The sequence below is a fragment of the Micrasema longulum genome, unplaced genomic scaffold (assembly GCF_059751315.1).
Source record: "Micrasema longulum isolate JH-2025_06_02 unplaced genomic scaffold, ASM5975131v1 h1tg000024l, whole genome shotgun sequence".
In the NCBI taxonomy this organism is placed as follows: domain Eukaryota; kingdom Metazoa; phylum Arthropoda; class Insecta; order Trichoptera; family Brachycentridae; genus Micrasema; species Micrasema longulum.
The window spans coordinates 313,832-331,922 of NW_028277232.1; the positions used below are offsets into that span (position 1 = coordinate 313,832).

Genomic DNA, 18,091 nt, shown 5'->3' on the forward strand with positions numbered 1-18,091 from the left:
TGACGTAATGTACCTTTAGGAAACCAGAGTGGTATCTTATGGGATGCTCAACTGCTGCAGAGATTTTTTCCAAATGACACGTTTGGTAACGCCGCACTCTACACAGCATCTACAGAGTATCCAGCTGGATTACAGAAGACAACATGCAGAACGCCAATCTCGCACTACGCTGAACCAACATGAACATCTATGCCAATTCAGCATAGTAATGTTTTAACAATGTCACCCCCCCGACGACATTGCTTTCAATTTCAACAGCCGACCTTGACCTGCACAAGCATTAACATTTAAAAAACCATCTTATCAACACAATAATTTCATCAAAGCATCCTGCAAGCATCATATCTAACTTGGCAATTCATGGAAAGAATTTTCATAATGCATTCACACATTTGGTTTTCACTGAAATTCTTCGTTCTCCAAAAAGGAGTATAAGAATTCTTCTTTGCCACGTAAAACGTAATCTTACTCTGTAGATTCTCTTGTCAATCGACAGTGAGATATTTTTCGTATATTTGTTAAGACACAAGTATCCCCTGTTAAAGAAACCAATCTTCACCAGTTTATTAAAAGACATTTCTGTGTAAAAAACTTTTGAAAATTACAAAAAATACAGCTTCATAGTTTTAAAAATAAGAGAGATAAATATATTGAGTCTTGTATCTTATGCAGACTCGTGTTACACTATGGCCACACAAAATACCAAATTTTCGTTGAACCATATTTAAAATCATAAATTTTATGATAATTTACTGCCGATTATTTATTTTTTTTAAACCAAAAATACATTTTATTTTAATTTTCTATTCCCGTTCTTGAAAAATATAATCGAAAGATTTTTTCCACAATTTAAAAAAAAAATGTTCTAGTTTTTATTATAATTACATTTTCATATCATTCCCTAAAAATCGTAAATAACCAGTGCTGGAAAAATGGGAATTGAGTTGTATAAGAATGAGATGATTTGTAATTCCAAAATATTACTACAAGAACACAACTCAGTTATTAAAAAGTTGATAAAACAATAAAATATATTTTTTAATTGATATCAAAAACAAATTGTTTGTACATTCTACAAAGTGGTAAATACCATCATATATTTACACCCATAAAATGATGGATCGATTGAATAAAATTTTATAATCATCTTACCCACCCTATAATCAACTGGGCAAGTACTATTCAGACTTAACCAGCTGGAAATTATGCTAACAACCAATTGACGTGGTAAGATTTGGTAAGATTTAAAAATACTACAACTACAACACTTTTTGTTTTTGGTTCGCTTTTGCGCACATTTTTAGTTTTAAATCGGTATAATATAGAAGTTTGAAGCTTTTGTTAAAAGTTATTTAACACACGTTTATTATGTATAGGTTTTATTAACACGCGTTTGTTCGAGATTATCAGAAATCCGTATTGTTTTTTTTTACGTGTTGTGAGTTTTGATCGTCGGCCATATTTGTAATTATTATGGTTTTGATCGAGTGTTTTGACCGTAGTGACCCTTCAAAGCTAATGATTGTCACAATAAAGCATTGACAAATTACTTTTCTTTTTTTTCGAATCAAATTATCAGACATGGCGGAACAGTTTTGTCTCAAGTGGACGGATTTCCACTCCAGCATCGTCAGTGCATTAGATTCCCTCAAATGTTCCGAGGATTTGGTTGATGTAACTTTAACCTGCGAGGGCAAAAATATAAAAGCCCATAAAGTTATCTTGTCTGCTTGCAGTCCCTACTTTAGAGGAGTATTTAAGGTATTATATTTCAGACTTCTTCCTGTTAAATAATTTCTGTTATTTAATAGGTACTTATTAAAAGCATGAAACTGTCATTAAATAAAATGCTGATAGTAAGAATAATAATATTTGGCTGATTTATAAAGCGCCATTTTTGTAAAAAATCACCTCAAGGGCGCTTTACAATTGTATACCTAAACTTACATTCTAACTAAACTAAAGTGATATATTTACAGATTTAAAATTGAGGGTATGATAGTCTAAAGAAGTGGGATTTTAGTTGGGATCTGAACTTACTGGAACTGTCGATGATTCGTAAGTTTGAAGGCAATTGGTTCCAGGCAGAGGGGCCGGCAACGGCAAAAGCACGATCTCCCAATCTAGTGTTTGGGGAGCGCCGGATTTCGACAAGTTTTCCTCTCCCTGAATCAAATGCTGACCTAAGAGTAGATTTTATTTGACATGTATTTTCCCTAATACAAAGGTCCGATAGATATTTTGGAGCCATTTCATGAAGGAATTTGAATACTGTCCAGCAAAGCTTGTATTTTATTATCTCTGGGCTTTTTAACCAGTGTAAATCTCGAAGATGTTGTAGGATATGAGAATATTTTTTTACTCCCGTAATAAGCTGCTGCTGCATTGAAAACAGATTGAAGTTTATTCGTTTAATATTTTGGGAGATTTGCGTATATTCCATTACATTTATCTAGATGCGAAACGACATAAGCATTTACAAGAGCTTTAGTTGCATCTATAGGAATATTTCTCCACACAGATTTGATCTGTCGGAGATGGAAGAAACCAGCACTTACCGTTTTGCTGACCTGAGAATGAAAAGAAAGATCTGAATCTAAATGAACGACATTAGTTTTCACTTTTTAAACTTTATATGATTACGAGCTGAACCCGGGATTTCTTAGCTATTGATAGATTTCAGTACATACTCGTATATTTATTAAATAAACACAATCGTTTCAATTATTGTATTTAATCCAAAATTTGGTATGTATACATTATTGTTTTTGTGTTTTGGTTTACATACATTGCGAGGACAGAGAATTTCAATAAATAGGTAGTCGTATATTATTTTCCTGTCACTGTCTTGCAGATGCCTCCCCGATACTGTGTGAAAAAGACAACTGCATGTCAGACTTTTTGTTAAAAGTTACAATAGACAAAATCGACGTTTTGTTGTCACGTTTTCCGCACCTCAAAAATGAACCGATTTTGTTATTTTTTTAGAGAGTATCAGAATAAAATTTTCTGAATTCTGGAAGTCCACCTGGCTAATCTGTTCCAAAATATAAATATATAATTTAATACTGTAATAAATTTGAAAGGAGAATCCGTGCCAGCATCCCATCATTATCCTGAAGGACGTGCTTGCGGGGGACATGACTCGTCTCCTGGCGTACATGTACCAGGGGGAGGTTACGGTGCGAGAGGAGCAGCTGCCCGCGCTGTTGCAGACTGCGCAGCTGTTGCAGGTTGCTGGCCTCGCGGCGCACACCCTCACTGCTCAGGTACATAGTCTTACTGCTTATTGGGATAAGGGGGGAGAAAATATTTTTAAACTGTTGCAGGCTTATGTCAGTTTTAATGGCGGCCTTTGTTTGACACATTGAACTTATTCAATTATGCGCTTGCACAATAAGATGCTGGATTTCTGGAAGTTTTTGTTTTGGCTACCATTTTAAGACGCTTTCAAATTTCGCATTAGGCCAATTTGAAAATAATACAGTCCCCTTGGCCATGCCCACTTCACAAATCTAAGGATTTTATATTACCCGTGTTTAAAACATAGTTTTATCCTCAAAATTTAATTTTAATTTGTTGCAACAGAAAGGGAAAACATTTTTGAGAAGGGAATATGGAAGTCTAGGCATTTACAGGGCTTATGACCTGTCATTGGCTGGTTTAAGTGGCCTCTTTACACACTGTGTAACATTCATCATTCTGCCTATGTTTAAACAACCACATTTCCTAAACTCTTCCATCTGTTGACTTTTGTGAAGTAAAGTAATAGTAGTTTTTCTATGATATATTTTGTTGCTCTTTAATAATAAGGAATATTTTTATGTTTTTTTTTTGTATTTTTAATTACTATAAAATAAAAAAGTACCTTATAATCTTTTACATAATATTTTCTTTACCTGTCTTATATTACACAAAAACATTATACCTGTCTGTTTATAATAGGAGCAAAAAATTCACAAACATTTCTTGTATACCCATGAACAAATGAACATGCAATGCCTTTGTGGGATTTTTTGTTTACTATTTTTACTGTAATATGTACATATTTCATTGCTATGTAATTATCCTTTATTTTTTAAATACTGTTTTACCTCTTATGTATATTGTGAATAAACAAAAAAAAATGTAAATAAAAAATTTAAAACAAGAGCTGAAACCTTTATCACGTGAGTGAGATTCATCCGGCTGAACCAATTCACCCACTAGGCAACGGCTGAAAACAATTTTCCAATTTTTACACATCTTCTTTTACCAGGTAGTTTATCCAACAATGTTTTGAGTATGTCCAAATGCTTAGAGACTGGCTGGATTTCCTCCCTAGGGAGGGAAAATATGTTTGAGAAGGGAATATGGAATTCTAGGCATTTACAGGGCTTATGATTTATCACCTTCTCAAAAATGTTTTCCCTCTCTGTTGCAACAAATTTGAATATGAATTACTTTTGTTACGGACGTCAAACGGAAAGCGGCCCTTGTAGGGACCGCCCCTGCGCTATATTAAAATGTTTAGACTTAGGGATCTCGGTATGTGTTAGAAATGAGCTGCCCCTCCAATAAAGACTAGTATTTGTCACTTTCGGGGGTGGCCTTTTCCATACCGAGACATTTAGAATAGGCATTTAGTTACAAATTAGTTTTAAGTATATTTTTGAATGTGCATCGTTTCGCGCTGCGTTGCCGCCGCAAGAATGCCGTGAGAACTGGAGGGGGTAGTGCCTATATACGTGGAGGGAGGGAGACGGATGGAGCGGGCGTGCGGCCTTCTCTATCGCTCTCTCTCTCTCCGCGCGGCATACGACGGCTAGACCCGCTCGGCGGGGTGAATGGTGGGGCACGTAGCGCGAACGGTATATAACGTGTACAAATGAAAATAAATGACACTTCTTCTCTGACGTTTGGCTTTTACTCATCTCTACTCGCTTCTCCCCGACCCGGCTTTCTACTCGATTCTTCTTCACTTCGCTTGACACCTTCGCTTCACCCTGGACTTGGATTTTGGACTTCTCTCCCTACGGATTCCTGACCACGGCGAACCGGCAACTTCAACCTGAAATAAGAGGCCCTTCTGAGGACATCTCCGGCCCTGACGAGTTAGACAAGATCGCCTAGCCTCCGCTGCCTTACAACCAGTGGATCGGGACGTGTGCGTTAGTGACTGCAGCGGAACCACAACACGACGCCGGTAGCGCGTTAGCTACATTGTTGGTCCTTCGAGAAATCCGGATCTGCTGTCGTCACACGAGTGATCATCTACCTGATGCCTGCTTCTCTTCGGTCTGGAAGAAACGCCGCCATGCAGGAAGGACGCGCCGAATCCGACTCCGGTTCATCGACTTCGGCCCAGACGACAACGGAATCTACCGCCCACTCAAGAGAGATGCGAGCCATGCAGCAGCGACTGATGCAGGACATGACGGCCGGGATGGTTGAGATGTTCAAGGAAATGAGATCTCAACTCCCGCTCATGTTGGCCGCTACTACAACCCCAGAGAAGACCACGACGCCCGCCGGAGCGAGCGCCGCGGCGGCGGCGCCTACCTGTGCACACCTTGGGTCGTTGGAAACGACCCAACCCGGGCCTGCGTACTTGGAGGAAGCCGCTGAGCCACGACCGAACGTAGCAAGCCCTGCGGACCACGCTACATTGGACCCGACGACACTCGGCTCCATGGATTCGGAGACAAGACGACTCACCGGCGAGTGGGTTGACAACCAGAACAGTGCTTCATACCCCACAGTTGACAGGATGGCCGCAGCATTCGTGAGGGCACTGAAGGACGGTGATTCGACTGGAGTGACGTCGCAGCCACGAAGTGATGACCCAAGGATGACGTCATTCATCGCGAGGCAGACTGGTGCGAGAGACCTGCCGCAGTTCTCCGGGGATCCGCTAGAGTGGCGGATTTTTAAATCGCAGTTCAACCAGTCTACGGAGATGTGCGCATTATCCAATGCAGAAAACATCATACGGCTGCAGAGATCACTCACAGGACGGGCCAGACAGACTGTATCGGCCCTACTCGTGGACCCGGGCAGGGTTCCCGAGATCATGAAGATGTTGGAATCCGCGTTCGGACACCCTGAGCTCGTCGTGGAGACGGTCTTGGAACGGGTGCGGAGGATTCCGAAGCTGCCAGACAACGCGTCCGCGGAAGCCGTGACGGATTACGCCGTCGCAGTGAGGAACGTCGTCGCGACCGTCGAAGGATTCGACGGTGAACACCTTTCTTCGCCGAAGCTTCTCTGGGAAATGGTAGGGAAGCTTCCCTACACGCACCGATGGATGTGGATTACGTCGCGCATCGGGACGAAGAGAAAAGCGAAGTTAAGTGAATTAGCCGACTGGCTAAAGGACGTGACGGGCGTGATACCTAACGCCGGGTGCCTCGATATCAACACAGGCCCCGTCAGGGCTGAAAGGAATCGCGCCTCTAAAGGACACGTGCTGCTGAACGTACACAGTGAAAGTGAAAAATGCGCAAAGTGCAACGGAACACACAAGCTCGACGTGTGCCGCGAATATTCGGGGCTTGGCGTGAAAGACAAGTGGGCATTTGTGCGCGATTTAAGACTGTGTTTCCTGTGCTTGGGGAAACGCTGCCGAACGTCGAAATGTCGGGCAACAAGGTGCAACATAGACGAGTGCGGAGGAAGGCACCATCGCACACTACATACGCCGCGCGCCCAGTCGACGGATGAGAATGTGTTACACGTATCGCGGAAGGAGGGCTCGGTCGCCCTTAAAGTGTTACCTGTGACTCTCAGTGGACCGAAAGGTCGAGTAAATACATACGCGTTACTAGACGAAGGTTCAACTATCACACTCCTGGAAGAAGAGGTCGCCGACGCGATCGGAGCGCGCGGTCCACAGGCCGGTATACAAGTTACGGGTATAGCCGGAATCGCCGCTAGTGATGCGTCATCGCGACGCGTAAAAGTGATAATAAAAGGCGACGCCGGCGCTTATGAAGCGATCGCCTACACAGTTAAGACACTCAACTTGCCGACACAAAAAGTTAAAAGTTGCGACAACTCGGCGCGGGAAGTGACAGTGAGACCTAAGATGCTTATAGGCCTCGATAACGCCGAGTTAATAGTGCCGCACGGCCGGGCGGAGTTTCGAAGTGACGGCGTCATCATAAGTGATACGCCGCTTGGCCGCGTCGCGTTTGGCCGACACGTGAGTCATAACGATAATAACGCGAGTGCACCTACGGGTGAAAAATATAACGAAGATAAGTCAGTTTCTAATGGCATAGTGAAAACGGTCCTAGTGAGTGCTAAAGGACCGTCGCGTGATGACGCGCTAAGTGAATTAGTGAAATTTAACTTCAAAGTGGATTCGATCGGAATCACGACCGCGCCGCGGATATGTGCCGCAGAAAAAAAAGCGCTGGATATAATGCATAACTCCACAAAGCAGCTTCCCACAGGCCGGTGGGAAACGGGCCTGCTATGGAGTTCAGACAACGCATCGCTCCCCTACAACCGAGAAGCGGCAGAAAAACGCCTCTACTCGTTGGAAAGAAAATTAAAAAAGAACCCGGTACTTGAAGTTGCGTACCGGGCTAAAATCAGCGAGTATGAGGAAAAGGGATACGCCGTTGAGTTATCCAGGGAAGAAGAGGCACGAGAAAACCCAAGGAAATGGTTCCTGCCTCATTTTTCGGTATGCAATCCGAACAAGGTTGGGAAAATTCGGGTTGTGTTCGACGCGGCGAGCCCTCACAGAGGTGTGTGCCTCAACGACCACTTACTGACGGGACCGGACTTGCTCACGTCACTAGTGGGGAACATACAGAGGTTCCGAGAGGGTGGCGTAGCTATCGCCGCCGATATAAAGGAGATGTTTCTCCGCATAAAGATGACACCCGATGACACGATGTCACAATTGTTTTTGTGGCGTCGAAAACCGAACGAAGCAGTGAGGACCTTCGCCTTCACATCCATGATGTTCGGAGCCAGGTGTTCTCCGAGCAGCGCCCAGTACGTAAGAGACCGCGTGGCCGCGGCGAATGCTGAATCATTCCCGGAAGCAGCGCGGGCTGTACACGAGAAAATGTACATGGACGATTATTTGGACGCCGTGGATTCGACTGCGGAGGCTGCAAAATTGGTGAAAGACGTCACGGCCCTCCTGCTGACGGGGGGCTTTGAAATGACGGGATGGGCATCAAACAACGCCAAGGCATTGTGCTCGGTCCGCGACGAGGATCGAGCCAAGACGGCTATCATCATTGGCGAGGCCGCCACTACGGAAAGAGTACTAGGCGTGCGGTGGGACCCGCACGCAGACTATCTAGTATTCAAGTATAACCAAGAGGGCGGTGACGAACCTGAATGGCCTACAAAGAGGCAGATGTTGGGAGCCGCCATGAGGGTCTTCGATCCAATGGGATTTATTGGATGCATAACAGTGAGGGCTAAAATACTGTTACAAGCCGTGTGGCGATCGAACATACAATGGGACGAGGCTTTAAAACTAGAACACGTGCAGAGATGGCGCGAATGGCGGCAGTTACTAGCCGAAAGTAACTGCGCAATACCGAGGTGTTGTATCAACAGGAAGGCGGAGGAAATAACAATGCACGTCTTCAGCGATGCCTCGGAACAAGCCTGCTGTGCGGTGGCATATTTTGTGCACAGGGCGGGCACTAGCTTTATTATGAGCAAATGTAAAGTAGCGCCGCTAAAGCCTTTATCGATACCGCGTCTAGAACTTCAGGCGGCGCTACTCGCCGCGCGGTTAGCGGCGAGTATAAAGAGGGAAAGCCGCATGAAAATTAAAAGAACTATATTCTGGACGGACTCGAGCACGGTTCTATCCTGGATACGCACGGACCCGTTGAAGTATTCAACGTTCGTAGCGAACCGACTCGGGGAGATCGATGAAATCGCCGGAATAAACGGTTGGCGCTGGGTACCGACAAAACAAAACCCGGCGGACATCGGAACGCGAGATACACAGCCACTCGATCTGTCTTCGAACGGCATGTGGTTCCGGGGCCCAGATTTCCTCTCCCGGCCGGAGAGTGAATGGCCTCAGGAAAAAGGGACAATCTCGCCTCCTGAAGACGCGCTGGAGATAAGACCACCGCGTCACTTTGTGGGCCATTGCCACACGACGACAGGACTCCCGGACGTATCCCGCTTTTCATCGTGGGTACGACTTATACGGACGACGGCCTGGGTTATGAGGTTCGTCGGACGTTGCCGCCGTCCCAGACAACGTGACGAGCCCGAGAAGCCGGGAGGTGACTTCGAACTCCGGGCCGAAGAATTGAATAAAGCCGAAGAAATATGGGTGCGCCTGTCACAGAGGCGTGCCTTCGGCAAAGAAATAGAATGCCTACAACGGGGAGAGGCCCTACCGCCCGGAGGACGGCTACGCGCTGTCACGCCGTTTATTGATGGAAGCGGCATACTGCGTATGGGAACCAGACTACAAAGGATAGATAACCAGAACGTGAATGCCCCGCCAATACTGGACGGTGGGGATGAATATTGCAGACTGATGATAAGTTACCAGCACGCAGCATCAGGACATCCAGGGACGGAGCGCACGATAAGCGATATCAGGTCGGGCTACTTTGTCGTGCGCCTCCGTACGACGCTGCGAGGGATCATCAGGAGCTGCCGGGCGTGCCGCATGCTGAGATGCATTCCGAAGCCGCCACTGATGGGACAGCTGCCGGCGGCCAGGCTGGCTAGCGGGGAGCGGCCGTTCACTCACTGCGGCCTCGATTTCTTCGGACCGATGACCGTGACACTGGGACGGCGCACTGAGAAAAGGTACGGTGCGCTCTTCACGTGCATGACAACGCGGGCGGTGCATATGGAGTTGGCATACTCCCTATCCGCGGACTCGGCTATAATGGCTCTAAGAAGGATGGCCGCTAGGCGTGGTCACCCCGCGGTATTGTACACAGACAACGGTACAAATTTCCACGGGGCCGATCGCGAGATGAACGCGGCCATAAAGGAGCTAAGCCGAGATGAGAAAATGCTCGGTGAACTAAGCGCCAGAAGGGTGGAGTGGAAGTTCATTCCCGCCTCCTCACCACACATGGGAGGCGCCTGGGAGCGCCTAGTAAGATCAGTGAAGGTAGCGCTAAGCGCTACTATAAAAGCGCGTTCCCCACGGGAAGAGACACTGATAACGGCGCTAGCTGAGGCGGAATACAGCGTCAACAGCCGCCCGTTAACACATGTGTCTGTGGACCCGAAAGATGAGGAGCCGTTGACTCCTAACCACTTCTTGCTGGGATCAGCTGGCGGTTTACAGCCTTTGGTCCATTATAGTAAGGCGGAGGAGGCCACTTGCCTTAGGAAACAGTGGCGAGTGGCCCAACAGATGGCGGACATCTTCTGGCGACGGTGGGTGCGAGAATATCTGCCCACGCTGGCGCAGAGACCGAAATGGAGGGACCCGGCAACGCCCATACAAGAGGGAGACCTGGTATTAATAGCGGACCCAAAGCTGCCACGCAACACATGGCCCCGAGGACGAGTCACGAGGGCCAGCCCGGCCGCCGATGGACAAGTCCGCGTGGTGCAGGTCAAGACGGCGACCGGGACCTACACGAGACCAGCAGTCAAGGTGGCGGTCTTCGCCGAAGGGGGCCACTAGCAGCCGAAGGACGTCCGGATGCTTCAGCGCAGCGGAGACTGCACCGGGGGAGTGTTACGGACGTCAAACGGAAAGCGGCCCTTGTAGGGACCGCCCCTGCGCTATATTAAAATGTTTAGACTTAGGGATCTCGGTATGTGTTAGAAATGAGCTGCCCCTCCAATAAAGACTAGTATTTGTCACTTTCGGGGGTGGCCTTTTCCATACCGAGACATTTAGAATAGGCATTTAGTTACAAATTAGTTTTAAGTATATTTTTGAATGTGCATCGTTTCGCGCTGCGTTGCCGCCGCAAGAATGCCGTGAGAACTGGAGGGGGTAGTGCCTATATACGTGGAGGGAGGGAGACGGATGGAGCGGGCGTGCGGCCTTCTCTATCGCTCTCTCTCTCTCCGCGCGGCATACGACGGCTAGACCCGCTCGGCGGGGTGAATGGTGGGGCACGTAGCGCGAACGGTATATAACGTGTACAAATGAAAATAAATGACACTTCTTCTCTGACGTTTGGCTTTTACTCATCTCTACTCGCTTCTCCCCGACCCGGCTTTCTACTCGATTCTTCTTCACTTCGCTTGACACCTTCGCTTCACCCTGGACTTGGATTTTGGACTTCTCTCCCTACGGATTCCTGACCACGGCGAACCGGCAACTTCAACCTGAAATAAGAGGCCCTTCTGAGGACATCTCCGGCCCTGACGAGTTAGACAAGATCGCCTAGCCTCCGCTGCCTTACAACCAGTGGATCGGGACGTGTGCGTTAGTGACTGCAGCGGAACCACAACACGACGCCGGTAGCGCGTTAGCTACAACTTTCTAGGGAGGAAATCCAGCTAGTTGCAAGCATTTGGACATACTCAAATCATTATTGGACAATATTTAGTAATTGTAATATTTCCTTCCCGTCACCAACTTTTTTGGGTCGCATTGTTCAGATTACAAACAAGCAAAAGTCACTAAGTCAAATTTGAATGTTAAAAACTTTCCAGATATATAAATAGTCGCCAATAAAATTTATAAAAAAGGAATTATCTATACTGAAAACTTCCAAAATATAAAAATATGTTTTTTCCTAGTTCTCTAAACATTCAAATTGTGTTTTTTGGGTTAGTGACTTTTACCTGATCGGCGATGATATTAACTATTGATATATTGAGAAAAAGAAGAAAAATTTAATTTTTCTGAAAGCAGCTTCTTTGATTATAGTAATAGTTATAGTTAACAAATCACAACAGAGATGGAGAACATTTTAGAGAAGGGATCATAGAAGTCTAAGCATTTACAGGGCTTATGACCTGTTATTGGCTGTTTTAAGCGGCAACATTACACACATTAACATTTACTATTTTACCTATGTTTGAACATCCATATTTCTTCAATTCTTCCATCTGTTGATTTTAGTGAAGTTTAAGAGCTGAAACCTTTATTGTTGTGAAGAGATTCATCTGATGAAATAATTTCACATACTAGGCAACGCCCATAATTTTTTCACAAATTTATTTAATTGAATTCGGGTCATGGTTTTGTAATGTTAGGGTAACATATTGAATATTTTGGGGCCCGGAAACCAGATTTTTTTTTTGCCCGAATTTAGAGTTTGTGGTAGGCCCCATGACTCATCCTTTAGTTAGACTTCTGGTAGTGTGGGAGTGTTTCTTTTGGGATTTGGTAGAATAATTTGCTTTCACAAACATAATTATTCTAGATATATATAATTGCCTTTTATCTAATATATCAAATTCCTCAAACAACTTGACGCTGGGGTACCTGTTGGGCTTTTTAAAAATTATTTTAATAAATAATTTTTGAGCAGATTCGAGAGGTTTTAATTTTGATTTCTTAGTGCCCATCCTATTATACTATAAGTTATAATTGAATTACATAAAATAATGGTTTAAGAGTTTGGTTTAAATTGGTGTTTTTCTTCCCAAAGGCGAAGTCACGGGTGACATTTTGTTTCTTTTCTAGTCTAAAAGTCAACAACAAAAGACATCTTCTCTGAGCCCCGCAGCAAAACGTGTCTCCCCGCAAATTTCCATTTCCAAAAAGGCTGGAGCAGTTGGCGCAAATTCACCAAAAGATCTTTTAAATACCCTCAATGTAAAATCTAATATTCACCAGCACAAAAGGAGGAGAAACAGTATCTCAGAGAAAAGTTCCGATTCTTTACAATCAGAGCAAGTGAAAAAGATTAAAATATCTAAAACATCTCCACCTGTTAACAAAAAGTCAGAATCTACAGCGTCAAATATTGATAATATCAAGACCGATGATTTTACTGAAAAAGATGTGACAGAACCATTTGAGAGAGTTCACGATAATGATAAAAAAGATGCGGAAGAAATTAAAGAAGGGTCTTCTGTTAAGGTAAGCTATATTTCTTCAAACTTGTTTGCAAAAAATAATATAACTTGTTAAATATACTCATATTGTGTTTAAAACTAATGGCATCAAAAATATTTTCATCTAAAATACGTACAACAGTCCACTCAGATCATTAATAGCCTTTGTTTATTTATGTGTAACCGCTTTCAAATAAAATATTCAAATGTGCGTACTAACACAAATAAAAATACTTATATTTACATGTATTACCGACAATATTTTTTTTGGTTGATTCTTTTTTAATGAATTGAATGAAAAATTAAAATTTATTTATTGATATATTATTTTTAATAGTTTTTAGTTCATTAGGAAGATTATTATAATTTTTTACACCTTTAAAGACAAAGTTATTTTGACCATGACTTGTATGGAATTTAGGAATTTTAATTAAATTTTTAATTTTTTTTTTTTTTTTTTGTTTATTAAATGTTTGTGTTAAATTAGAAAATATTTCAACTGAAACTATTAGCTGCTAGTGTCATTTGTTATTAAAGATTATTTTATTTATTTATTTTTTATTTATCAAAAATAAAATAGTCCAGTTTTTAGCAATTATGTTTTTTTTTTAATAATTTTTTTTGTTAATTAAATGTTTGTGTTAAATTAAAAATATTACAACTGAAACTATTAGTAGCTAGTGTCATTTTTTATAGATTATTTATCAAACATAAAATAGTCCAGTTTTTTGCAATTACATTTTTTTAATGCTTTTTTTTCAAAATTAAATGTGCGGATTAAATTAGAATATATTTTAACTGAAACTATTAGCCGCAAGTGCCATTTGTTATATATTATTTATCAAATATAAAATAGACCTTTTTTATGTGTCAAACTACCGCTATAGACATTTTATCAGAATTTTTGCAGCTTACCAATCTAAAAACTCACCGCTCGCACTGATATGTAGTCACCGGCAGCATACATGATTCATATGTTTTCCTTTTCAGACAAATCGGAATATCTTTATTTTTAAGTATGTTTTCCAAAAGCTGCCCAACTCATTCCTATTCTTCTTGGCAGTTCCGCCATTTGATTTTCTTTACCCAGTTTTATCTTATGTCCAAGATACATAATATATTCATCTACTATTTGAGGTTTTTATTGTTAACAGCGATGATCTTGTTTTCTGCTCATAATTTTTTTTTTTTGTAATGTTCATATTCAGACCAATTTTACTAGAAGTCTCATGCAATTTGTTTATCATTACTATTATTTCATCAGCAAATCTAAGGTGACTCAGATATGTGCCATCTATCTTCAGCACATTGATATCCTAGTTAAGGGTTTTAAATACATCTAGGGCTAACATGAATAGCTTTGGTGAAATTGTGTCACCCTGTAGCACACCTTTTTGTATTTTTATCTTTTCAGTCTTAGTGTCGTCATCAGTTTTAACCGTCATTGTTCCACTTTCACATATAAAATTTATTAGTTGTATATATCTAGAGTCTATTCTTGCATTCTGGAGTGCCTCGAGAATCTAATGCTTTTTGGTAATCAGTAAAAGGATTATTATATATTATACAGTCTTAATGTCTGAATGTGATCTCTGGTCCCAAAACTTTTGCGAAAGCCAGCTTGCTTGCAGGTTCATAACTATCAAATTTTAGGTTTAAGCGATTTGTTATGATCTTTGTTAACAACTTACACATTTGAGAAAGCAAACTAATGGGTCGATAGTTTTCTAGATTATCGCTGTCTCCTTTTTTAATTAAGATTTTTACTTCAGCATTTTTCCAGCTACTAGGTATCCTGCCTTGTTCTAAGCATTTGTCTAATAATATTTGTATGGCTTCTATTAACTTTCTTCCCCCTTGTCACTTGTTACCCGATCTTCACCTGGAGCTTTGTTATTTTTCATTTGTTTTAAGGCATTTTCTATTTCATTAATTTCGGCTTCTGGCAAATCTTCTGACCCTACGTTAAGTATGCATTTTTGGTTTTCCACGTTGTGACTAATATATGATGTGTAAAGTTTTGAGTTAAAATTTTCAACAGTTTTGCATATAGAACGTTTGTCTCTTCCTTATAAACATGCATTATGTTAAATACTGTCAAATTCTTACTCATAGTATTTGATGATAAAATATAAATTAATTACCTAGCAACTTTCACAGCATTAAGGTCCAAAATGATTCTCACCTGCATGCTTTCCACATATATGCTACACTGCTTATTAATCTGCAATCAATTTAAAACATTTGTGTTGCTATTGAAACTAATACTCGTACTTAATTTATCATGGAACCATTCATTAATATTAAAAATAAAATAATTGATAAAATTTTATAGACATTACATTTAATATATTTAAATTATACTTTGTGTTTAAGTCTTTAAAATGCAGAAAAAAGACAGAAAAAAAACATACGCAGATGTAAAATAAAACCTTTCCATAATATATTTTTGGTATACCAACATGTAACAAAATATTATAATGATTGTAACATACAAATCAAAAAAATAAAAAAACAGTAAATCCTACAAGTATCAAAAATTATTATGTTACCTTGTGGAAACATTTTGATGGTATTGCGGATTGTTTTAAACGTGTCAAACCCCCGGTTTTATCAAAGTCATTTACATCGAAATACAAGGAGCAAACCTTTGAGTGAATAGAGGAAGACCAATAAATTCCTCGCCCAATTAATTTGATCAATTTTTGCCACATATTGGGATATTTAGGACTGCTAAAAAATAGTACCTACATATTAACATATATTTTTCACTTGAATTATAATTAACATTATTTTCATTTTCCATCATTCTAATCATTAGAGAAAACAATTCAGAATGTATATAAAGAGGCGTTTGTGGTTTTAGGGCATTATATGGATGCCTTGACATTGCCAGAAATCAACTGTCACTATCAACAATATACTTTTAATTCACAAAATTGCCTAAATTGAGAAAAATAGTATCTAAAATAAATATGTTGATGTAAGGAAAGTTTTTATGCAACAAAATACACATGTTGGAACAATAAATGCGAAAAATCAATGAATATCAAAAGAAAATATTTATCGAAATCAGTTACCTGTGAGAAGTGTCTTTTTAACACATTTGACACTCTTACTGCTGCACCAAACATATTGCAATTCACCATTTTCGAGTTTTAATCATTATAATGAGTAAATATCCAAAATATTTACAAAGTCAAGCTCAGCGACGAAAAGGTCCGTTACATGTCTGTTGTCAAACTAGACAATAATGGCCGCCAGCAGAGTGAAGTTGTCGCTAACCAAAAATTTGCAACACTTTCATTACATGCAAACTAGCAAAAGGGTTTCTCTATAGCGGTGCGCATTATTGCTCTGAGGTGGCTTTTCACTGAAGTATTTCATTGTCCTTGGACTGGCACCTGAAGCATAAGACTGATCACCTACCTTCCTGTAACAGATGATCGAGATACGCCGCATTTAATTTAACAATGCAGTGACATATTTACTATCATGTGCGCATGAGGGTTTGATGATGAAGTATGGGTACTAAATAGTTATGTTATTAAATGTAAAATTTGTTGGTTTCCATCAGGAATTATGTTTTTACTATAAAAATATCACTTTTCAGGTTAAAAATGAATTGGTGGAAGAAGACGAAGAAGCAAATCCTGCAGATGACGATATGGTTGAAAGTAAATCGCCAAATCCTTTCTACGAAACAAGCATGCTAGCTAGATCTCTGCTCTCAGGTTAGAGTATCAAACATTTTCATTAGTTTAAGCTCATGTTGCGATCTCTAAATCAACTATTAAAATTCGCTCACCTAGTAGGAACTGCATTCTTATTTTCTATATCTATAGTCGCTATTGAATTCTTGAATCAGAGTTGAAAAATAAACATAAAACTTAAAGCCACATATATCCGACAGGAGCCCAGTCTGTAAAGTCGGACAGCGTTGTCTCGGGGGGTCCGAAGGGTGTGCCTGTCGAGGTCAAGGGGGAGTGCCTGTCTCCGGTGGAGCCCGAAGTGGTGCTGGCTGAAGAGGAGCTTCCCGCAGCCCCCGCTAACCATGCGGCCATCTGCGGAGACTGCCCACACTGCGGCACCCAGTACTCCAACCAGTCTGCCCTCAAGTACCACGTCCGCCTGATGCACTCCGACCTGACAAACCGCCTGTGCTGCTACTTATGTCCCAGATCCTTTACCGTCAGAGATACTTTCAAGGAGCACATGTGGACATTTCACGGCCAGAGAAATTGACTCTGTATATTGTATTATACAACGCGTATAATATGATGAATCAAATTGATTATAAATTAGCTCTGCACTTGAAGTGTGACGAGAGAAACTTGAAATTTTATTTATTTTTATTTATTTAAACGCTTTATATACATATACAATTTACGTACATATGCATAAGGGTGGGCATATTACCTTAAGGCAATTTCTTCCTGCCTACCCAAACTGTTCGATTTGAGAAAATCAGCAGTATATGAACATATTGTATGTATATTATAAAACAAAACATTAATGTAAGTACATGTATACTTTTTAAGAAATAAAAATTGACTAATATTTACATTGTACTATGAAGAGAGGAGGTTCTCCTTTAGGGAAGGAAAGAGGGAGGTGAAAAGAAAAAATGAAAAATTTTGGAAGTGACATTTTAAGATAAGGAAGATGTATGAATGTAAAAGAAGCGAGATCCGTATGCAAAGATAGAGTGATGTGGCGTTCTATCCGATAGCGACGGTTCGTTGTTATTGTTGACATTTATGTGATTTGAATGGCATTTGTAATAATTTGAATTTTGTCATTTTAAATATTATCTTGTCGCCTTTAAGAAGAAACTAATGGGGTAGAAAAGTGTCTGAAGTTGTTTTTAAAATTGCAAATATTATTTTATTTACTTTATTTATTTTATTATTAAAAGTAAGGTGTATTGAATAAAATGATAAACGATAAATATTGTAATTTTATATCACAAATTGTCTAGTTTTGTCAGTTCTTTTTTGAATAATGTAACATTAATCAGTATTGTTTTTTCTTTCTCATGACAATTTGAACTAAATCCCGATTTATTATGGCGCATTTCAACTATCCTTGAGATTGATATGTTTTTTGACATCAAATG

At 41.0% G+C, this 18,091-nt stretch overlaps 1 protein-coding gene across 1 annotated transcript; it reads left to right on the forward strand.

The window, feature by feature from the left end:
- Positions 1-1,235: 1,235 nt before the first annotated feature.
- LOC148285550 (uncharacterized) lies at positions 1,236-17,579 on the forward strand. Its single transcript, XM_088223546.1, has 5 exons — positions 1,236-1,761; positions 3,087-3,269; positions 12,599-12,997; positions 16,586-16,706; positions 16,886-17,579. Exons 1-5 carry the CDS (start codon positions 1,582-1,584, stop codon positions 17,215-17,217), a joined length of 1,215 nt encoding a protein of 404 aa, XP_088079672.1. The 5' UTR covers positions 1,236-1,581; the 3' UTR covers positions 17,218-17,579.
- The last annotated feature ends 512 nt before the right edge of the window (positions 17,580-18,091 follow it).